Here is a 23700-nt window from a genome sequence, read left to right as displayed (position 1 = left end):
CTGCTCATTTGGGAGTGCAGCAGCAGGGAGGAGGACCTAGCTACTAGGGAAGGATGAGCAAACCCAAGCCCCACGTCCCACAGCTGCCCCACCCACTCTGGGTGCTCGAGTGCACAGAGAGCAGGGCCCAGAGCCAGGCACCCAGGGAGCACATTAATGCCTTTACTGACTCCCAGGTGCCCTGTCAGGGTCACCTGAAGCCCAGGAGGGGCCGGAGCCAGAGATGGAAGGGCCTCAGCCAGGGTGTGGGGGACAGAGATACTAAGTGCCCGACTTAGAGAGACAGCGCAACCCTCAGACAAGGGGCTCAGGACCCCAGCCCAGGAGGAATGAGGGGCCAGAGAAGGAGGAACCAGAAGCCTGCTTCTCACCGGATATTGGTAACGGGTCCTGGGTTCTCCTGGTCCGAGTCGTATTCAGACTCCTCCGTCTCTTCTTGGTCTTTAGTGTTCTCATTCACGGCATCGGTCATCATATCTGATGTCTGTTCATAATAATGAACTAATTCCCTTAATTCGTTCAGTCTCTTCCGAACCTCATTCAGTTTTCTACAGGACATGGAACCATAATGACAGGTAGCACTGAGAGAATGCTTTACGATTCACCTAGGGATCTAAACAGATTATCTCATCTGGGCGGTTCTCCTGATAATCTTGAGGTAGGTGCTACAACGACACATTTTACAGATGAGGAAACTGAGGCAGACAGCAGTCAAGCGGCTTGCTGAGAGTCAGTTATGACCTGGATCTGAACTCAGGTCTTCTGGACCTCATGGCTCTCTCCACTGCTCCACCCAGCTGCCTCATGTCTAACCATTTAATCTCAGCCAAATCCTCACAGACAAATGCACTAACAGGAGTGCTTACTGAGTCACGCAGGTCAGCCTTAAGCAGAATGAACTGGCCTCCTCGGCCAGCCCTAAAAGGGTTCAGGTGATGACTGCATGCATTTACAGGAGCTTCTGGTTTAGCCTGCAATCTACAGAAATCCCCCCACAGAGCCAGCACCACCAGAAGCCACTCCACGTAAAGTCCCCATTCAGAGGAACGACAAAGGAATCCTGATCCCTGTGTGTGACGTTAGGTGACTCAGAACAGCCCTTCCCTTTCACAGCCTGCATTCGCCTGGAAGGACCAGAAGCATAAACAGCTGTTCCCCTTGATGACAACATGCAGGAACCATTAACAGCTGCACAACCTAGCTCCCAAATGTCTTTCCTATGACAGAGGTAGAAAAACAGCCCTCTGAGTACCCCCCCACCCCCCAGGTATCATGTTCTTACTGGAGCTTTTCTGTCGGGTTTAGACGCTCTTCATTCTCACTCTCGTTCTGAGAAGTCATTGCGTCAGGGGGATAAGCGGCCGAGGGGGCATGACTGGAGGACTCTCCGTTGGCAGCTGGGACCAAGCCCACTGGGGCAGAGGCCGCTGAACCGGTGCTCCTTTGATCCACACTCCTCTGAGGGGAAGGCGAAGGCAAAACTAGGAACGGGAAAAACAGCATCCGTTGGAACCCAATGTATGACCACGTTCAGTGATGCCAAGCCATCCACCCATCCATCCATCTGCCCACTGACCCATCCCCATCTACCCGCCTCCCTACTCACCCACCTACCCACCCACCCTCCATCCGTCCATCTGCTCACTGACCCATCCATTGAAACACTCTGCAGTTCTCGGTGGGCTCAGGCATCCCTACAAACCCTAGCCCTTCATAAAGGCCTGATGGGTCCACACTCACTGCTACCCCAACCTTCCCACAGCTCGCCAATGGCCAAACAACAAGCCCAAGTGGATGAGAAGAGCCAAGTGAGTCAGCCGAGGTAAGTCCAGGGAGGGCGCCGGCTGGGGTGGGCTGGAGCAGAAACCATGTGACCTCACAGAATCACAGCGTCAGAGCTGGGGGGGACCTTGGAGGTCAGAGGGTCCAGTGCCTTCATTTTCTAAGTGAGGAAACTGAGGCTGACTAGCCAAGAAAGGATTCGCACTCAGGTCTTCCCAACTCCTGCTCTAGCCACTGAATCATCTACCTCTTCAGGAAACGTAAAGAAGGCAGCTTTAAGTATCATTAACCTTCCTCTTACCTGGTTTTTCCAAATTCCAAACTTCAGTATGTGCCCTAACTTCTTACTTCATCCCCATTTTATTTTCCTCTTGGTAAAAGGAACAAAGAGCACTGAACCCAGAATCAGAGGCCCTGGATTCAAATCCTCTTATGACCTCAGGCGAGTCACTGACTTACAAAATGCTGGGGCTGACCTAGATCGCCCTTCGCCTCTATGTCTGCGACCCTCTGAGCCCTAGCCCTGGCACTATGAGACTCGACGAGGGTCTACGCTGTGAGTCACTGGCACTCTCACCTTTGGGGGGACACAAGGAATGTGTGATGTGATTACCCACCCTATCCCGAGGCCATTTTATTTACCAAAATGCAGAGATCCTGAGAAGCAGAAGAACTTTCTCAAGGTCAGAGTTCGGTAGTGAAAGACCAAAGAGAAACGTGGTACCTGGTACAGAGTAGCGGCTTCATAAATGTCTACTGAACTGTGTGTGGAGTTGTGGACTGATCCAAACATTCCGGAGAGGTATGCAGAACTGTGCCCAAAGGGCTATAAAACTGCGCATACCCTTGAACCCAGCAATACCACTGCTAGGTTTATATTACATAGAGATCAAAAAGGAAAAGGAGGCTCAGATTCGATCTAGCTCAGTAGATTGGATCTTGCCAGAGGAGGCAGGGGTGGAGCCAAGATGGCAGCTGGAAAGCAGGGACTAGCGTGAGCTCCCCGCCAAGTCCTTCCAAAAACCTATAAAAATGGCTCTCAACCAATTCTAGAACTGCAGACCCACAAAAGAGCAGAGAGAAGCAGGGCTCCAGCCCAGGACAGCCTGGATGGTCTCTGGGTAAGGTCTATCCCACAGGGAGCTGGGAGCGGAGCAGAGCCCAGCGTGGACGGTGTGGACCAACCAGACCAGGAGCCAGGTGGAGCGTGCCCTAGCGCCCTGAATCAGTGAGCTGCAGCAGTTACCAGACTTCTCAACCCACAAACACCAAAGACAACAGAGAAGGTCAGTGGGAAAAGCTGCTGGGGACAGAGTTATAAAGGAGTTTGAGGTTCGGCCCCTGCCCCGGGGGGGCAGAGGAGGTGGGGCAGCTACAGAACTACAGCTGCAGTTACTTCCAGCCCCAGGCCCACCTGGTGGGAGGAATTAAGTGGCAGATCAGAGCAGGAGTGCAGAGCCTGCTGAAGATCTAAGTCCAGTCCGGGTTGGGGGTTCTTGGGGAAGGAGGAGTGCTGGTGTAGCAGAGCTGGCGCATCCACCCAGGCTTGGAACATAGTTCTCTTAACTCTACAAGCAGTCGTACCCTGCTGAAAAACTCAAGGGTCAAGTAAGTCGGCTGGGAACATGTCCAGGCAGCAAAAACGGACGCAGATTCAGTCTCAGACTTTGAAATCTTTCTTTGGTGACAAAGAAGACCAAAACATAAAGCAAGAAGTTAACAAAGTCATAGAGCCTACAACCAAAGCCTCCAAGAAAAACATGAACTGGCCCCAGGCCATAGAAGAACTCAAAAAGGATTTGGAAAAGCAAGTTAGAGAAGTAGAGGAAAAATTGGGAAGAGAAATGAGAAGGATGCGAGAAAACCATGAAAAACAAGTCAATGACTTGCTAAAGGAGACCCAAAAAAATGCTGAAAAATACACTGAAGAAAACAACACCTTAAAAAATAGACTAACTCAAATGGCAAAAGAGCTCCAAAAAGCCAATGAGGAGAAGAATGCCTTGAAAGGCAGAATTAGCCAAATGGAAAAGGAGGTCCAAAAGACCACTGAAGAAAATACTACTTTAAAAATTAGATTGGAGCAAGTGGAAGCTAGTGACTTTATGAGAAATCAGGATATTATAAAACAGAACCAAAGGAATGAAAAAATGGAAGACAATGTGAAATATCTCCTTGGAAAAACCACTGACCTGGAAAATAGATCCAGGAGAGATAATTTAAAAATTATTGGACTACCTGAAAGCCATGATCAAAAAAAGAGCCTAGATACCATCTTTCAGGAAATTGTCAAGGAGAACTGCCCTGATATTCTAGAGCCACAGGGCAAAATAGAAATTGAAAGAATCCATCGATCGCCTCCTCAAATAGATCCCAAAAAGAAATCTCCTAGGAATATTGTTGCCAAATTCCAGAGCTCCCAGATCAAGGAGAAAATACTGCAAGCAGGCAGAAAGAAACAATTTGAGTATTGTGGAAACCCAATCAGAATAACCCAAGATCTGGCAGCTTCTACATTAAGTGATCGAAGGGCTTGGAATGCGATATTCCGGAGGTCAATGGAGCTAGGATTAAAACCTAGAATCACCTACCCAGCAAAACTGAGTATCATGTTCCAAGGCAAAATATGGAGTTTCAATAAAATAGAGGACTTTCAAGCTTTCTCAGTGAAAAGACCAGAACTGAATAGAAAATTTGACTTTCAAACACAAGAATCAAGAGAAGCATGAAAAGGTAATCAAGAAACGGAAATTGCAAGGGACTTACTAAAGTTGAACTGTTTTGTTTACATTCCTACATGGAAAGATGATGAGTATGATTCATGAGACCTCAGTATTGGGGTAGTTGAAGGGAATATGCATATATATATATATATATATATATATATATATATATATATATATATACACACATACACACACACACACATATGTATATATATATATGTTTATGTATATATATAAGTGAATGGGTATGTATGTATATATCTATGTGTATATGTATGTGTGTGTATGTATGTGTGTATATATATATGTGTGTTTATATATATATATATATATATGTAAAAGAGAGAGAGCAGACACAGGGTGAGTTGAGGATGAAGGGAAGATAGCTAAAAGAAATAAAATGAAATTAAGGGATGAGAGAGTAACATACTGAGAGAGGGAGATAGGGAGAGATAGAATGGGGTGGATTATCTCGCATAAAGGTGGCAAGAGGAAGCAGTTCTATGGGAGGAGGGGAGAGGGCAGGTGAGGGGGGAATGAGTGAACCTTGCTCTCATCAGATTTGGCCTGAGGGGGAATACCATACATACTCAGTTGGGTATCTTACCCCACAGGAAAGAAGAGGGAGGAAGATAAAAAAAAAATAAAAGGGGGGTATGATGGAGGGGAGGGCACATGGGGGTGGAGGTAATCAAAACAAACACTTTGGAAAGGGGACAGGGTCAAGGGAGAAAATTCAATAAAGCGGGATGGGTTGGGAAGGAGCAAAATGTAGTTAGCCTTTCACAACATGAGTATTGTGGAAGGGTTATACATAATAATACATGTGTGGCCTAGGTTGAATTGCTCAACTTCTTAGGGAGGGTGGGTGGGAAGGGAAGAGGGAAGGGAATTTGGAACTCAAAGTTTTAAAATCAGATGTTCAAAAACAAAAAAAGTTTTTGTATGCAACTAAAAAATAAGATACACAGGCAATGGGGCGTAGAAATTTATCTTGCCCTACAAGAAAGGAAGGGAAAAGGGGATGAGAGGGGAGGAGGGTGATAGAGGGGAGGGCTGACTGGGGAACAGGGCAACCAGAATATAAGCCATCTTGGAGTGGGGGGGAAGGTAGAAATGGGGAGAAAATTTGTAATTCAAAATGTTGTGAAAATCAATGCTGAAAACCAAATATGTTAAATAAATAAATTGCATTAAAAAAAAAAGGGACATTCAATGAACTGCTAGACTTTCAGGATTCTGTTGTAAAAAAAACCTAAACTCAATAAAAAATCTGACGTACAAGATCCGAGAGAAATATAAGGTACACATCAAAGACTAATTACAAGAGACTCAATAAAGACAGACTTGACTTTCACACGAGAAAATGTAAAACATATGCCTCAGGTTGTGATTAGTAATTGAGTAGTTCGAAAGAAAGACTGGAGTATGATGTGATTTAAAAAGTAACTGGTTCGGAAAAGGTAAAAAGAGGAATTAGCTTATACAAGTGAGATGCAAGAGGAAAGAAGGGCACAGGAGAATGAGGTGGGGGGAGGGAGGGCTGCTAGTTCTGGCGCCCTAGTCCCACCAGAAATGGGCCAAAGAGGGAACAATACCTATGTATCTGGAAGGCTATAAAAGGCTGAGAGGATAAGGGAGGGATCTTAGAGGAAGCCCTGCGCACATCAGATCTGGGCTAAAGAAAGAACAACAAACATATTCAGAAGGGAATAAAAGTCTTCTAACTATAGAGAAAGAGGAGGGTGAGGGAATAGGATGGGGGAGGGTACAGAAGGGTGTTTAGATCAATGGAAATGGGGTAAGGGAGGGATCTTCAGAGGGGAGCAGGTTAAGTAACAGGAGGGCAAGGCAGCAGGCAGAAGTCAAGTCAAGAGGACAGGAGTCAGGAGGGATGGGAAATAGGAGATCCACGCAAACAAAATAGAGATCAGGGAGAACTTATTAGGAAAAAAAAGCAGGGGTAGTAATCATGATCTCAAAGTTAAATCTAAAATAGATTTAATTAAAAGAGAAAAAAAGGGAAACTACACTATGTGTCAGTCATACTAATATAGGTTTAGACTATTTAAAGTAACTAGACAGTATAGGGTTGGAACACTGCTGTGGTGCAGGACATGATGAGCTGGTGGACTTGGAAAAATATGGAAAGACTTAGACTTCTGAAGGAAAACAGTGTCCATCCTCAGAGAAACAGAGGATAAACAAGGACCTTACGCAGATGCACGTGTCTGTCTGTATATGAGGATGTTTCTAGATATCGAAGTATAGATCTATGTATGTAAGCGTATGGATGCACATGTTTGCGTATATTATGTGTGTATATACATGTGTATGTATGTGTGTATATATATACACACACACACACACACACACATATACATACACACATGTATACATGATGTACATAAATATATCTGCACTTAATCGTAGCCCTCTTGGGGGAGGGGGGAGAAGAAGGGGAAAAAAAGATCAAAGTAAAAAGTGCACAGCAGAGAACAAAAGAAAACTTACAAGGAAGCAAAGATGGACAGCTCTGAACACAATGCACAGTATTTATTATATAGGCTTTCTCGAAATGGACATTTATTGCTGCATAGTTTGAATCCTCTCTTACGTTTTGCTGTGTACATGGCCTTTGTTCTTTTCTTGTTTTCTATTTAAGTTTATAATTTTTTTTTCTTTTCTTATTGTGTATTTAAGTTTTAGTACTTAAGTTAAAAATAAATTTAAAACAAAAAAAGAAATAAGACCTATAGGAACCGATGCAAAGTGAAATGAGCAGAACCAAGAACCCCTTGTACACAGTAACAGAACTGTACCATATCAACTGCAAATGACTTGGCTACTCTGACCAAAACAATGATCTAAGACGATCCCAAAAGACCCAGGATGAAAAATGTTACTACACCTCCAGAAAAAAAATGACAAACTCAGAGAGCAGAATGAAGTAGACTTGTTTTCTCTTTTCTTACTTTTTTTGGGAGGGGTGGGGAGGAAGAAACATGGCTAACTGCATGGAGAAATCTGTTTCGTATGATTTCATGTTCATAATGGATTTTGTACTTCTTGTCTTCTCCAGGGGGGTGGGAGAATTTGGAACTCAAAATCAAACAGAATCCAAAAATAAACAAATAAAAAAGTGAATAAATGACGTCTGCAGACTGAGTAGATGCCAAGTCCAGAAGACTTTTCTACACAGTTATTCCTTGGTCTAGGAGGATGTCATGTCCCTCCCCACCACCCTGGCAGCCCCTGAAGATAGCCAGGGACCAAATCTCTCTGTCCTGTAGGCTCCCTGGGGCTGACCTAGATGTACTCACAAGTAGAATTATTCAGATGCTGATCACGAAGTGTGTGAAGTTCCCCAAGCAATTTGTCCATTTTCTGTTTCTTTTCTTGCAACACTCGCATTTTGCTAAAAAGCTGAACTTTCTCATCAGACAGCTGTTCTGAGACAGACGAATTCCTGCTCTGGGACACCTCCCTGGTTAATGAAAGGCTTTCTGCTTGTCTCCTATTATCTGGAACAGCTGGGGCCTTAAAAAGAAACAAAAAGTATGCTTATCCAGATATATGTTTATGTGTTATAATAAGTATTAAATTACTTGGAATAAAGTAAGCTTATTTTCTGGCTTACACTATAAACATGAGGATCACAGGACCCAGAGAGGGCTTATGCCTCTGTCAAGTGAACCCTTGTGAGGGAGCCAAAGGCTACTACTAAACTGAATGACCCTAAGGCACCGAACGAGCTGAACCCTCCTTGTCTTATATGTAGAGAATGCCTAGCCCTGGGTGCCCAGAGGAGGGGCTGGTAACTTGACATCCCGTCTAGCGAGCTCTAACAGAGTAATCTCCTCCGTCCTCGTCTGCCATCACTCCAGCACCGTGGCATCCCACCTCCCACCCCTGTTCCTCCCTGCCAACAATCACCTTCACCAATTCCCCCTAAAAAGGATCAAGTTATACACACGTTTTCTCCTACAGATCTTTGTTAAGTCTGACTTAAAATCCTCCCCAAATGGCACATGGGGATATTCAGAGACAAGTTATGGTCATTTAAAAAAAAACCCAAAATAATTCACCACGACAAACCCTCAAACACACATGTGCACCAAGGGAAGTCAATGATTCTTCTCCTTAAGTCAAAGGGCCATCTTTCTAAGGAGGGGAGATTTCCCCTCATTCTGGGCTACTTAAGATGAAAGGTACCTGAGAGTCGTGCAGTTGATTATGGAAACGCTGGATCAGGTCGTTCAGTTCCTCATTGAGCTCAGACGTGATACTAATACCAGATATGCTGCCTGTGGTTTCTGTTACAACTAGAAAGCAGACAACATGACTCGTTTCATTCCCATCGACCCCAGGAGGAGGAACAGCCCACCTGAGAACCCCTCCCTCCTTCCATGCCCCTAGGGGTAGCCCCTCCTGGCAGCAGCTGGCGTGTGCACTGATTCAGGTGATCTCACTTGATCTACAACGGTAACTATTACCAACTGACAAATAAGCAAAACGAGGATGGAGTGTGGGCTGTGGCAGAGATGAGATCACTGCTCAGCCCTCTTTCTAGTGCATAGAGACGGATGCCCAGCCCCGGTGCCAGCCACAACGCAAAAGGTTAATGCATGCATCGAGCAGATTCCTAGATGGGATGCCTGCTGTTGCTCAGCATGACGGCATCTTCAAGCCAGAAGTACTGCCCTTAAGACATCAGACCAACAGTCAGTCAAACACCACGGAGCACAGTGCTGGGGCTGGGAGAGACAAAATGGAAGGATGCAGATGGGTGGGTAATGAGGCCCATCATCCTGCATGATGCACTCAGCCCTGGCTCCCTCTGCCTCTTGGAAGAGAGAGGCACCATGAGTTCTGCAGCCCCTCCAAGAAGCAGGTGCAGCCCTCTGACTTCTCCCCCATGCCCCCCAGCCCTCTCTCAGCTTCCTTATGAATGCTATCTTCCCCCCCCACCCCAGATCATAAGGGATGCCTTTCTTTGTCTTTGTAACCCCTGCACCTAGTGCAGTGCCAGACACACAGAGGCACTAAGAAAATGCTTCCTGACTGACAAAATGGAAACGGGGGGGGGTGGGGAGGGGAAGGGGGAACAGTCCACTACAAACTGGGTGCTCACAATGCAAAGCAATCCTTTCATCATTCAGACCAAGGTTCTCCCTCTGCCTGAGCAGCTGGCCCAAACCTCTCCCCCAGCACCCGGGGCCCTTGGCTGGGCACTATGAGCACTTGGGGTTTACAAAGGAGGACTGAGGGGCCTTTTCTCCCTTGTTCCCTGTTTCTGAACCTGGGTTTGGCCTGAGACATGGACCAGAGATGGGGACAGCACGCTCCATGTAAGCACCAAGAAGGCCAGGGCAGTTGGATGCGAGAATCAAGTCCCCAGAGGCTGCAAAGACAGGCTGGCACCAGGGCTTTAAAAGCTCATGTGAGACATCAGGCCACAGGAAGCCACAGGCGCTTACTAAACAAGGGGGTGGTGTGGCACTGTGGCAGCTGGACAGGGGATGTATCAAAGTGCGGATAGACCTGGAGCAGAGGACCAATTGGGAGGTAGCCATCAAGTGCTTGCTGGACTTTCTTCCCAGACATCCCACTGCATCTCCAAAACAAAGCTCCATGCCTTCCCTTTTAAACCTAACCCTAACTCTAAAATTCTCTCCTTCCATTAGCGAGGCTGCTGTCCTTCCAGTCGCGTAGGTTTGCAATCCCGGAGTCACATCCACCCAGTGCGTCCCGGCTCTATGTTCCCTCTCCTTACACTCCAGGTCTTGGTCACATCCATACCCACACCGTAATGTAACATGGGTCCCACCTTAGTTCATGTCCTTCCCACCTCCTGGAGGGCTATCATGCAACAACCTGATTGGAGCCCCAACTTCCTTCCCTACGCCCACAAAAATAGCCTTGACATCTAGAGGCAAGGTCTCCCCGGGTCCTTGTGCTGCTCAGGAATCCTGAGGGCCCCAGTGCCTCTTCCCCCTGGACACATGGCTGTCTTGGCTTCGGCTTTCCTTTGCAGACTCCATGCTATGCACTTTCTCAACACCCTAGTCCTGCCAAACTGACTTGCAGCCACTTCCCCAAACATCCGCCATCTGACGCCATGCCAATGGCTACGCTCACCTCCTCCTCGTGTCTGCCACTTCCTTGAAGGTTTGGCTCATGGTGGAAGCCTTTCCTGATCCCACTCCCCATTAGTGCCTCGCCCTCCCCAAAGCAGTTAATATCTAGTTCTCTATTTATAGACTGAATCCCCAAGTACCCCAAGTTCCTTGAGGCAGAGGCCATTCTTTCTTCTTGCTTTGGGTGCCCAGTATCCAGCACAGAAGAGGCTCTTAATCAATGCTGACTGAACTGTAAGCTGCAGAACAGGACAATGGCCCAAATCTTTATTTTTTAAACATTTTTTTATTATTTTTTTTTTTTGCAGGGGGGAAGGCAGGGCAATTGGGGTTAAGTGACTTGCCCGAGGTCACACAGCTAGTAAATGTGTCAAGTGTCTGAGGCCAGATTTGAACTCTGGTTCTCCTGTCTCCAGGGCTGGAGCTCTACTCGCTGTGCCACCTAGGTGCCCCGGTCCAAATCTTTATAGCCAAAAGAGTGGTTGAAAGGAGCAGGGTACCATGTTTGTTTGCTGGTGACAAAAAGAAAAGGCCTCTCGCTGGGCCACACCCAAAGGCACCTCAGAGGCAGGCAGATCTCCTCTGAAAGGAGTCTCTCATGTATTGTTAAGGCCCTGTGAGATGATCAAAGAACTTTGTTCAACAACCCTCTGGGCACTGATGGTAAATGAAGCACCAAACAGGAGATCCAGCCTTGCTCAGTGTTTTCCCATTCACTGTTCTAGAGCAGGGTGTCAAATTTAAGGCCTCAGATAAAAAACTCTTGAGTACCCCCAAAGAGGGGTACTCAAACTGAGAAGTGTGTAATAAATAAAAATACAACAGAACACAGATATAACCTGTGTCTCTGTAAGTCAATATGCAGCCCCCAGGTACCTATCTCTACTTTAGTTTGATGCTGTTGTAGATGGAAGAGGGTTTCTAAGGATTGAGGACCCAGCCAGATGTTCCTTTTTGTGGCTGAGAGAATGCTGATTGTATTAAACACCAGAATGCTACAGAGCCTCCTCAACAAGAACGCTGGTGACTCCAAATACATCAGGCTGCCAATCCATCAAAGAAGAACAGACCATATGGGAAATGCAGCTGAACCAATGGCCAGGCTATGGAGCCAAGACATCAGAGCCTATCTCTGGCTCAGGCTGCAACTGAGGAGCCCAAGAGACTCCTGTTGGGCCCACTGCCCTCCCCTTCCAAACACAGTGTTTCAACACAGGGTTTCTGAAGATGCTTGGAAGAGTCGTTTCATGATTCACAACCTTAATCTCTGTGGAATCCAGCTGCAGATGACCCAGAGACAAAAAAAAAAAAAAGCTGTGTACAACAGGTTCGATAGGCTGCAGCCTTCATCCAATGGTGAGCTAAGGGATGACGGCTATTAGTACTATCTGATCCGCAAAGGAGTTGGGCCTGCCCTGGAGTTGAAGTGCAGGGAGTGGCACGAGAGTAGCCTTGGGCCGTGGCGGCACATGGAAGCCATGCCAACAGTAAGGGCTGAACTTCTGCGGAAGGTCTAAAAAGGGAGAGCCACGTGCCCCCCCACCCAGGGGGTGATCTGCAGTGAGGGAGGGAACACTGACATTGAAGAGCTCTGAGGATGAATGGAAAGTATTTTCTAAACCTCATTATTTTTATCCTTATTAACAATAATAACATATACTGTAGGTTTTGTATTCACAAGTTACCTCCAAAATATTTCTGAGATATATGGAGAATTTGACTTTAAATCCATGCCACAAGTCTTTGTGATACTAAAAAACCCACCATAAAATACACAATGTGCATTTCATGATTTTACTTTACTTTTAAAATCAGAGACAAGCTTCTTTAAATTTATTTTCTACTCTCTGGTACTGTAGATCTTGGAATCAGGAAATGAAAAGGACCCTACAGATGGCTTGATCCCACCAGTCACCTGGGGTTCAATGGCTTGTCCAAGGGTGCGGTCATCTCCCAACTCTCCCTGTCCACTGGCTCCTTCTCTACCACCCACAAACATGCCCACATCTCCTCCATTATCCAAAATCCTCACTCGGGCCTTCCATCCCTGCACTCTCTCTCTCCAGGAGTTTACAATGGGTGCCTCTATTTCCCTCCTCACACTCTCTGTTTCCCACCTCCTCATTCCACCAAATCCACTCTTGGAGAGCGACCACAAAGTAAGAGGGCTCTTCTCAGTCCTCCTGCTCCTTGGTGACTCCTCTCTCCTCTTAAGGTTTCCAGGACGTGCCTCTTCTGGTTCTCCTCCCACCTCTGTCTCCTTGGCTGGATCCTCCTCCAGGTCACACCCTCTCACCACAGAGGTCCCTCAGGGCTCTATCCTGGGCCCTCTTCTCTTCTCCCTCTAAACTGCTTCACTCCCAAGGATTCAATTATCATGTTTATGCTGATGATTCTCAAATGCACTTATACTGTCCTTACCACTCAGATGACCTCCAGTCTGTTATGTCCAGCTACCATGAGACACCTCCAACTGGATGTCCAGTCAACACCTTAAACTCAACACATTCCAAACAGAACTCATTCTCTTTTCCCCTAAACACTTCTGCTGGAGAAGACGCCACTGCCCTCCCAGCCCCCAGCCTCATAACCTGGCTGTCACCCATGGTTTCTCATTCTCTCTCTTCTCTGAAATCTGACTAGTTGCCAAACCCTGCCGTTTTTACCCTTGTAGAACATACCTCCTTCTCTCCTCTGACACCGGCACCACCTAGGTCAAGCCCTTTGTCAAAGAGAAAGGAATCAGAAAGATGCAACCATCCTTATTTTAATATTTAACATGGAAGTTACTACAAAAATGAGAAGAATCTGATTTTTTTGACTGAACCGCTTGATCTTACGACCTAACACCTGAGGACACATCCATGACATCAGAGACTATGGCAACTTAGTTCAGTCCCAAGGAATTTTTGATCTGCCTCAGCTGTGGACAAGCGGTGAGTACACAAGCCGGGAATCCTAAGGATTCTATCCCTACAGCAAGGGGCACAAAGCACAACCCGCGCCACACTGTCCAGGAGGTGCCGTGGACCCCTCTTCTGGCTAAGCAGAGGACACAGCGGGCTGGGCCAGGCTCCAAGACTCACCAGAATCGTCCATCACAGAGATGGCTTGCTCAGCTTTGTGCTGCAGAGCCAGGAGGGCGGCTTGCCTTCCTTGTAAAGCTCTCAACTCCTCCTGTTGCTGTAACATCCTTTTTAACAAATCATGCTGTTTCTTCAAGTTTTCCAGCTCTTCCCTTGGCTGCTGATGCTGAGCATCTCTGGCCTGGGGAATAAATCAAACCACGCTTAATTCTGAGTTGTCTGATCAACTCCACCCCAGAGACACAACCAAATCTTCAGATACTATTAAAAAGATAAGTCCCTCAGAAAGTTTTGAATAGTCTGCAATAGGAGCGTGATATCTGAACGGCTACAGAGGGTGGGTCACAAAGGCACGAAACACAGGGAAGAAACAAGGAAGAGAGAGCAGACAACATTTGGGAGAACAGAGAAAGAGAGAGAGGGCATCCATGAGCAGAGGGCTACAGAAGCAGCAGAGAAGGACCACAAAAGCGCAGATGGGGACAGTGCCCAGGCCCCACCTCCTTCAGACAAGCCACATGAGGACACCTCCTCTAGCTAGCAACAAAAATGAAACCTCCCCAAACCCTTCAGAAACACTCCTTACCAAGGACAGAAAGAAAAGCATTGCTCTGATATTTTCACATGGTCAAGTTTTAACTCAATTACACTCAACTTCAGTAATTGGTTTTACCTTACTCATATGGTAGGAAACTTCAGATTATGGAAATAGCTTAGAAACACACAAAGTTCCATTTTAAGGTCTCTCAAAATGAGGATCCCATTACTGACCCTGACGCTCTACCATCAGAGGGCAGGGTTAACCTCGGTGTGGCCCTGCCCAAAGGTACAGCTATCTATGCAACTGCCCTGTCCTACTTAACACTAACAAGCACATTTTAAACTTCATAGTTAAAAAAAAAAAAAAATGAAGTCAACCCTACCAGGGAAAAACATGACTTGTTAAGGTCACATACTTAAGCACGAGGACCCTCAAAAGATACAACAGCTTACTGTGCAAGTCAGAAAACGGTAGCACAAATTTTAATGGTTTTTTTTTTTTATCACCAACTTTCTGATCTAATATTTTTCAGTGAGGTATCTTAAATAGAATAAGATGCCTTCTACCTAGCAGTTTTATTAGAAACTTCCCCCTAAATTTGAATTTACACTTAGTCAACTTTAAAGTTCCACCACCCCCAAAAAAGTCTTATAGAGTTAAGGGTTTTCTTAACTGGATAATGATCTCTAAAGAGTCTGCAAAAGAGAATCCGAGCTCTTCACTGACTGTACCTTCTCTTCATGAAGTCAAACTGCACTGAACTAGTTTACAGATGTGTTTTGGTTCTCTGGAGAAATCAGGGAGAAGAGGAGAAACTTCTGGGTGACTGTCCCTACCAGTTCCCATCACTAACATTTACAGACTTGTCAAGATCTGAAGGAATAACATCCCGAGGGAGGGAGTTACTGCGATATACAGCCTCCTAGAACACAAGCCCCTCGTGAATTCCTGGCCAGTCCCCCTAAGCTGCAGAGATTCTTTATTTCTGTATGAAAAGGAGTCAACCAATATTTGAGCTCCACAATCTGCCTCAGAAATAGCTAATCCCAACCACTGTATGTTGTGGAACACTATACTGTATCTATCTGTGGACACCGCGGGGACCTGGAGCAGTTAGCGATAAATGCGTCAGCTCTGAACACTCCTGCCTCATCTGCAGGATGCTCCAGGAACGTAACCAAGGGCAAGCCTAAGGAAGAGAGAGCAGGCCAGTGACTGCCCAACCAAGACTCCGTGGACTAAACCCTGCTGGCCCTGCATAACTCAACCACACACACTGGCTGGAACTCCATACTCAAAACCCCATTCCTTCTCATCAGCCGCATGGTCACCCCACATGTATCCAGTGCCCGAAGTGTCCAACTTGTCTCAGCACAGGGAGAGAAGCTCTGTGTTAGCCAGACACGGCCTCCACACTGAAGGCCGAAGGAAGAGGCTGCCACCCCCCCTCCCATGCTTCTGGCTCGCACTCAGTTTCTATTAAGAACTACAGAAAACAGAAGTGAGTATGGGGGAAAGGAGAGAGGGATGAGAGGCAACAAAAGGGAAGGAAACCCTGGTGGCAGTCAGACCCCCAAAAGGGCCGGTCACACCTGAGGTGGTACTCAAGGCTACTGTGTACCGTGATCCTACAGCCATGTTGAGTCACTGCATTGGCTCGGATGAGGCAAGGGCCTCAGGGAAATCCTCTACAAATGCCTCTCCGATCCTCCTCCTAGGAGTGACTGGCATTTCAGTGTTCCACAGCCCAGAAGCATAACTAGAGGTTGCCGCTGGATGCCTGCCATGGTCCCCTCCTCCCCACCCCGGGCCTCAGGCAGTGAGATGTCTGCTCAGTCAGAGTCCGGCTCGCCAGAGCTTCCTGAGGCCAGTGCTTACCAGCCGCCGTGTCTCCCCTCCACCTATAAACTCCCTGGTCAACCTCACTTGGACGGGTCCCTCGGCCCCGTCTTCCTCTGATCACTCATGGCGGGAATAACGCTGGGTTCCTGAAGGTTGTGCCAGTGGAGCACAGGCTGGGAAGGCTCAGAACTGGGAGGAGTCTGCTTTCGAGGCTCACCACTAACAGAAGTGGGGCCCACCCACACCTCGGAAATGAAGTTTCCCTAAAATAAAATGGCCCCAGATCCTGTGTGGGTGGAGTAGAGGAGAGGAGGGCAGAGAGGGCTGAGCATCACATTAGGAGGCAGCCTCAAAACCTGACCTTGCCCTTGGCACACCAAATGTGGGGTCCCTGTCTGAGGGTCCACACACATGCAGAAAGACACACTGCTGGAGGAGGAAATGAAGTGCTTCGGTCCTGGCGCTCTGGTCACTGTTGAGAACTGAAGAAGGGAGCTGCAGCAAAATGGAAGGATGGGATACAAAGGGAGGAACTGGCCGAGCTGATTGTACAAGAAGCAGCGTTTCACAGACTATCTGGGGTCACCACGATCCTAAGAATCTGCAAAAAGTTCACCCCAAAAGAAGTGCAGCAGACACGCAACTGCCCAGGACGGAGGCCAAGGACGAAGAGGAGAGACCGAGTCAGCTTAAAGACAGCCTGGGAAGAGCCAGAGGGAAGCTGAGCTCCTGCCCTGGCCTCCACCTCCTCCCTCCACAATCACCCCGGCTCACTCTATGGGAACTCAAGCGATTCCCACCTTGGCCCCCCACGACGGGGGTGCTCCGTGAGGATGCGGACCCTATCCGGGCCCTTCCTTGACCCTCCAGTGCGTAGCACTGGGCCTGGAACACAGGAAACTCTTCATCAACATTGGATGGTGATGACGACGACAGCACATAAGGATGGAAACCCAAGGAAATGCACGGAATAAAGGCGGACATATCAGCGGAGATCGTCTCCGCCACCAGGTTCGTGGGTCCTATAGCCTTGGACGTGGCAGGGGGCGGGACAACAGAGAGCGCCTTGGGGTCTCTGGGCTGGAAGCCTAGCTCTATCACCCCCTTCTCCAGGGACCCTGCCTGCCTCAGGCGTTCATCAGTAAAACAGGAAGGCTGGAAGTCGTGTTGTCTAAGTCTACGAGCCTGTGACTCCCGCACGGAGAGGAGGCAGGAGGGGCAAACAAGACACCTACCACAGGAGAGCAGCCGGCCAAACTAAGCTGGCCACAATCGGGAGGGCATTAAGGGAGCGATCCAACAGCTAGGAGAAAGAGGGGGACAAACCAAAGGGGCAGGAAATCTTGGGCAGCCTCTCGGTACTATCCAGCGGGAAGCACCAAAGGCAGGCTTTCCCAAACAGTGCCCCACTAGGTGACATATCCACCGTCACCCCCAGGGCAAGGCAGAAGGGAAAGGGACTGAGTGTCCACAGATGATCCACGGCCACGCTGGGCCCCGGCTAGCGCTCTGACAAGGATGACCTCGTGGATCCTTGGAGCCAGCCTGCCCACAGGGGCTGCTGTGAGCGCACTGAGGCAGACGGAGTCAGAGTGAGACCGCGGGATGGAAGACATAGGAAACACAAGATTCTCCTGCATTTGTTCACTGACTATTTTAAAAGAAAACGACACTGATGGCGGATTTAGGAATAGAAAACTGCCCTCCAGGCTTTTGTCCGACATGGTACATCTTCAGCGGTGCTCGCGAGCCCCCAGCGAGGCCCCCGACGGGCAGATGGACCCTCGCCAAAGACACAGAGCTCATGGTGCAGGAGGCTTCCCTGTGGATGGCGAGGTCGTCCTCATGCCCTAGACGCTGCAGACGGAGGCTGCTAGGAGAGGTCTGCGTGCAGTCGCGAGTCTGGCTCGGCCCTCCAGAGGGTGCACGAGCGCCTTCAGAAATGGCAGGGCTCCAACGACGACCCTGAGCCTTTGGCCCATCTTTGTAGTACCAGCATTCTACCTGTGCTGTCCACTGGAGGGAGAGAGAAAGGAAGCTGCACAGCTGGGACTTTGAGGCCTCTGATCCTGTCTCCAGCACTTAGTGAGTGGCTATGCACTAGCCTCGCTCTCCTCATCTGGAAAAGGAGGAAGCCGGACTTGATGGCCTCTTGGGTCCCTTCCAGCCCCAGGCTGGGATTCTAGGAAATGAGGGATCACATGGAGGCCAATGGAGAGGTGAGGGACCCGGGGGAAGTGGGAGGCTTGAGAGAACTGCCAAGATAACCTAGGATCCAAAAAGACAGGCTGGTCAGCACAGTCAAGGCCAAGGGGACCAGGTGGGCAGCCCAGGAGAACCAAGGCAAAGTTCTGCAGCCACAGACAGGATGCGATATCCATCACTGAAGGGACCTCCCAGAATGAGGAAGTGGGGCTGTGCACACATGGTGCCCTGGAGGGAGACCCCGTGCTCTGTGTGACTGCAGCAAGTGAGACCAGATTGTTCCCTAACACCCTACCATGTCTGGAGTAGGCCATGATGCCCTGCCCGCTCCTGCTAAGACCTGTGTCACTAGACACAGCCAAAATGCAGGAACTGACCCCCAGACTAGATCAGCAGGACTCTCAGAGCCCTAGTAAGAAGTTCAGTGCGAATAAACACAAGATTATCTGACACAAGATGAAAATAAGATTCGGAGAAAAGAGCTCAACCTTCCTAAAAAGCACAAAAACAATCTTCGGCTACAGAAAGCTCAGCCCTTATGGGCATCCTTCCCATGCTGGAGCAAGGCTGAGCTTATCCAGAGATTCCAGGAGGTAGAGACTTGCAGGGAAACAAACAAAAAAAAAAAAGTGGTATTTTAGAGAGGAAGAAATGTGAGAGGCCAAGAGCTACTAGATAGGCTGACTGACTCACCCCCAAAATTACAGTGGGGAGATAAAAATCTTTTTTGCATGGCTGAGGATGAAGGACAGGGAGAGGTGGTGAGCCCTGGTAACCCACTGGCCCTCCTGCCGACTTACAGAGGCCTGCAGCCCAAGCACCTCCCACGTGACCCAATACTTAGCATGTACCTCCTATGCACAAAGCAGGCCCTGTGGAAGGAATTCAGCACTTCCCAGAACATACAGTCTAGCTGGAGAGCCAAAACTAGCCTAACAGAAACAACAAATAAAACAACACAATTCAGAGCTAGATTGTGTAACACGGATTCTAAGTGCTCCAGGAATTCAGAGGAAGGAAAAATCAGCAGGGCCTGAAGCAACTGGGCAAAGTTGCAAGGTGAGACTCTTTTCCTCCCATTGCTAATTAGAAACACTGACTCATGGGAGTGGGAGTGGGAGTGATAGTATCTGTCCTTAAAAAGGGTCTTAGATTCAGAACATCCTTAGTTAATCATCTTCTACAGATAGGGATGTGTGAATGACAATGCTGACACAGCTTCATGGGGGGCAGCACTGACCATGTATGTGCCCAAGTGATACCAAGCTGAGCCAGTCCCCCCCTGCCTCCAGCACCCATTGGTTAGTTGGCATGCTGTACAGAGATGGATTCATTGCTCTCTTCCTTTGTGTTTTTAACTTCTGTGCTTTTTAAGAATGGACACTACTCCATGGGAATGTAAAATGTGTAGCTTGCAAAAAGCACACTTCGGCGACTGTTAGAGATATTGAAGCTAAGCATTTCAAGTACCATTCAAGCCCAGAATGAACCAGGATGAGTCACACCAAAGTACAAAAGAAAGTGTGTTAAAATAAGTTAAAAGGCAATACCAAGAACTGACAAACACCACATGTGAAGACATCAGAAAAGAAGCAAAAACCTTCAGAGGGACCTGACAGGTGGAGGGCTGTCCCTGTTCATTCTATAATGCTGTGTAGGCTTCTTCACATTGGAAGAACCATGCAAAGAATGGTTTAAAAAAAACTGCCAACTTTTACTATGAAGAAAAAAATAACCTTGTGGCCAAGGTAATACAAAAGCTGGTGCTCTGGAGAGTGGGGAAAGGTAATCCTTAGGCTGAAGCTTACTTCTCAACCCAGATGATACCAAATCTGTCATTACAAGAGCTGTAGGTGAACTCTAAGGTCTGAGCAATCTCATTGATCCGTAAAGCATCCACTCCCCCAAAATGTTTGGATTGGTCTTTGTTTTTCTTTTCTTCAGTCTCTAAGGGACCCGGAAGACTTTGTGGGAATTGTCCGGTAATTGAGGGAATACAGATCTCTGACCTGTGTGTGATAAGGACAAAATGAAAAGCTGCCAAGTTCCAGAGTGATCAAACTCACCCAGAGGACAGATGGCACACTGTTGTCGGACTGTACCACGCTACACATGGTACTGATCCAAGAGATGGGGGATAAATGTTCTCCAACATTCTGGTAACTCACCCGGTGCGAGCCCCACTTAAAACCTATGGGTCATGATCAAGGGGAGACTTGGGAAGAACGGGGTGCTTGGCAGCATTTCCTCCGCTACTTCTACACTTAGCACTGAGAAGAGAGGGGCTTGCTCAGAGGCCCATGGCCAGCAGTATCAAAGTGAAACTTGAACCCAGGTCTTCTCGGTGGTAAGCAGGTGCTAAACCAACATTCCATAGTCGCTACGCTGCAGTGAATTAAACCTGATGAATGGCCACGGTAAACTGGCTCTCTGGCAGAATGCTGATTTCTCTTTTCTCTGTTTAATGCCAGAATGCTATGACATTTGAAAAGGGGACCCTGGGAGGTAAGGCACACAAGAGACAGCCGGGAGAGTAAAGAAACAGCTATGAGGTGAGTCTGACATTAAGGAGGTCACCCTTCTAAGGATTATAAATCATTCTGACTAATGTGGGGCTGATACAATAAAGCAGAGTAGGCATTATTCATTAGAAACACTAAAACTAAAAAAAGGAGTGGAACTGAAGGAAATCCAAAAATACATATTTTTTTAATTAATGTACTGTGGATGAGTGGGGAGAGGAGTAGAGCTCTCTGGGATTCACTGGTACTGGGGACCAGGGGACAATGTCCTTGCCTAACTTGACCAGAACACACTCAAGAATTTAAATATGCCTTTGAAAGTTGCGGGGGAGCCTTGAGAGGCTAAATTACCTGCCCAGGGGGATGTGCCAGGGGCAGGCCTCGAACCTGGGTCTTCCTGCCAAGAAAGCCAGCAATCTGTAGCTGCTCTGCCACATTGCATCTCAGAAGGAGATTATTTTGAAAAATTATATTCAACTAGGATAACAGAAGAGCAAACAGAAAACAACTGAATCATTTGACCTAAATACAAATTTAGCTTTCTATTCAGCTTATACTTTAGCCAAAGCAGCATCTGGCAAGGCACCAAATAAAAACAGTAAATTAAACTAAACACACTGCCTACAGATGTGTTTTCAAGTAATATTTACAAACTAGAATTTGTGACTGCAGTGGACAGCAGTTTCTTAACCACCTCTTAGGAGCCTGAATTAGGGAAATGAACCAGTGAGTAATAAGATCCTTCTCTAACAGGAGTCTTTAACTGTGTGTGTGTGTGTGTGCGCGCGCGCGCGCGCGCGCACGTGCATGAGAGAGAAAGAGGAGAGGAAGGAGAGGGAGAGAGGGAGGGAGAGAGAGAACACAAACACTCTTTGGCAGTCAGTCTGGTAAAACCTAGGGCCCTTTTGCAGAATGATACTTTTGAATAACTGAAGGAAATGCTAACTTTTGCTTAGAATGTAGTGAAAAGTCAAGTTGAAGTTCCTTCCTATCCATGTCTATCCATGCATGGCCCACAGGCCAAGGACCTGCTCCCTCAGGCAGCCATGTTCCCCTCTCCACCAGCACCCCACTTCCCAGGCCCTGCCACCCTCCCTCTTCTGTAAGGCACACTGTTGCCAGCTGTCCTCTCCTCAACAACTCCAAATTCCTACAGAAGATCAGCCAAGCCAACAACACAATGCTGGTTAAGCTGAATGGTTTTGCCAGCACAGTCTTGTGCTTAGAGAGCCGGCCTGGATCTAGGTTCAAGCCCTAACCTATACTGGCCATAAGCAAATCCCTCCTTCTCTCAGACTCTAAGAGTGAGCTGGCCCAGAGATGCCCACTTGCCTTGGGAGAATGCACTTCCTTGGGTGGGAATGTTCGGTAAAAATGAAATCACAGGTCTAATGCCTATCCTATCCAAATAAAAAGGAAATATTTTTCAGCAAACAAAAGAAGTTTTGCCTCAAGAAAGTCTTACAAAACAACATTTCTTGTTAAATTTAAAACACGTACTACCTTAAAATCAAATTACTTTCCATGGGGCTAACTTTGATGTGGTCTAAGGGCAAAATACGGCAAATCAAAACAGAAAACATTTGTGAAAAGTGTTGGAGGAAATGATCCCAGCACTCAACCTGACTATGGAATAATGAGTCGAAAGAATTTTAACTAACATATAAATAAGCAGGAGACACTAAAAACACTTCCTTCCAACAAGAGGCAGGGGAAAAAACTGAGACACTGGATTTTAAATTCTGCTAGCTTGATGAAACAAAGGACGAGTCCCCCAGTGTGATCCTAACTTGGAATTCAAGACAAACCCAAGAGGCAACTCTTTTTAAGCTGGGACGCTCAGCAGATCTTTTCAATGCACAGCCCTCCATCCAGAGAGAGGGGGCTGGTTTAGCTTCATCTTTAGGTTGGTACAATGTGAAAAACCCTTAAAAATCCGGGAGGTCAATAATAGTGACCATTTTAAACAGCGATGCACCACAGAAAGTCAAGAAAGCAGGCACATGACAAGAGAGGCTGCCCCATCCCCCGCCCGAGCTCCCACACCCACCCCTGGTCCCCAAGCTCTCCAGGGAGAGGCCCCGTGAGGGGCCCAGCATCTGTACCTTTGAGGATAGTCCACGTCCTTGGCTATACTTCCTATTAGGCCATATTTCCCTGTCATTCTGAGCAGGTCTGTCACCTTTGCCCTTTGGACTTGTAGGGACGTCAATGTCTGAAACCTGTTCTTGGGAAGCTGAATCCCCTAGTTTGTCCTCAATGCACGGCCGAATTCTCAGACTACAAGATGCCTCCTTTATTAAATAGTGTAGCGCATTAATTCTCTTAACACACACTCCGGTTTAACACATTTAAAGGCAGCCTCATAAACAAGGCCCACCCTGCCCCGCCCATACCCAGCCCGAGCCTTGTCCCCTCCCGCCCCCCCCCAGCAGGCAGAGGGCTCCTCAATCCCTGAGGGCCTGCCAGTTAACTGGGGCAGCCCTTGAAGCCAACTCACCTCCCCACCCCCAGAGGCCGGGAGCTAATGCCTCTCTGTGCCAGCTTCTCCACCACTACCTTGATGAACATCTCTCTCCACCCCCCACCGCCCCCCAACACAATTGGCAGCATAAACAAAGCAGGAAGGTTGATTTGGGGCAAATTTGTGCTAGCTGGAAGAATGAAATTCCCCTCTGCTAAGGCCTCCTTTCACCCTATGTACCCAGCCTGTTCAAGCAGCCAGTTCTACCATGGCTGCTGGGGAGATAACAGAAAGAACGGCAAAACATGATAATTTCCTCCTCAAGGAAGGGAGGAAAGGAAGAGGGGGTGAAAATAACCAAATGCGGAACCCACTTTCTAATGCCAGGAATC

The 23700-nt window shown here is 47.7% G+C and overlaps 1 protein-coding gene across 12 annotated transcripts in view; it reads right to left on the bottom strand.

The window, feature by feature from the left end:
- PCM1 (pericentriolar material 1) overlaps window positions 1-23700 on the bottom strand; it is an 84143-nt gene that overhangs the window by 53358 nt on the left and 7085 nt on the right. For 9 of the 12 annotated variants that reach the window (XM_036764241.1, XM_036764242.1, XM_036764233.1 and 6 more), the window contains 5 exons: window positions 13735-13915; window positions 8724-8833; window positions 7832-8048; window positions 1283-1481; window positions 372-548 (listed from right to left, as the gene is read on the bottom strand). In XM_036764241.1, coding sequence (XP_036620136.1) covers window positions 372-548; window positions 1283-1481; window positions 7832-8048; window positions 8724-8833; window positions 13735-13915 — 884 coding nt within the window. Of the gene's footprint in view, window positions 1-371; window positions 549-1282; window positions 1482-7831; window positions 8049-8723; window positions 8834-13734; window positions 13916-22949; window positions 23139-23700 lie in introns of all 12 variants that reach the window. The other 3 variants (XM_036764231.1, XM_036764234.1, XM_036764232.1) reach the window with 1 other exon arrangement.

This window comes from Trichosurus vulpecula, chromosome 6 (assembly GCF_011100635.1).
Source record: "Trichosurus vulpecula isolate mTriVul1 chromosome 6, mTriVul1.pri, whole genome shotgun sequence".
In the NCBI taxonomy this organism is placed as follows: Eukaryota; Metazoa; Chordata; class Mammalia; order Diprotodontia; family Phalangeridae; genus Trichosurus; species Trichosurus vulpecula.
Note: the sequence above shows the minus strand (reverse complement) of the source record. Positions and strands in the feature narration are given on the sequence as shown.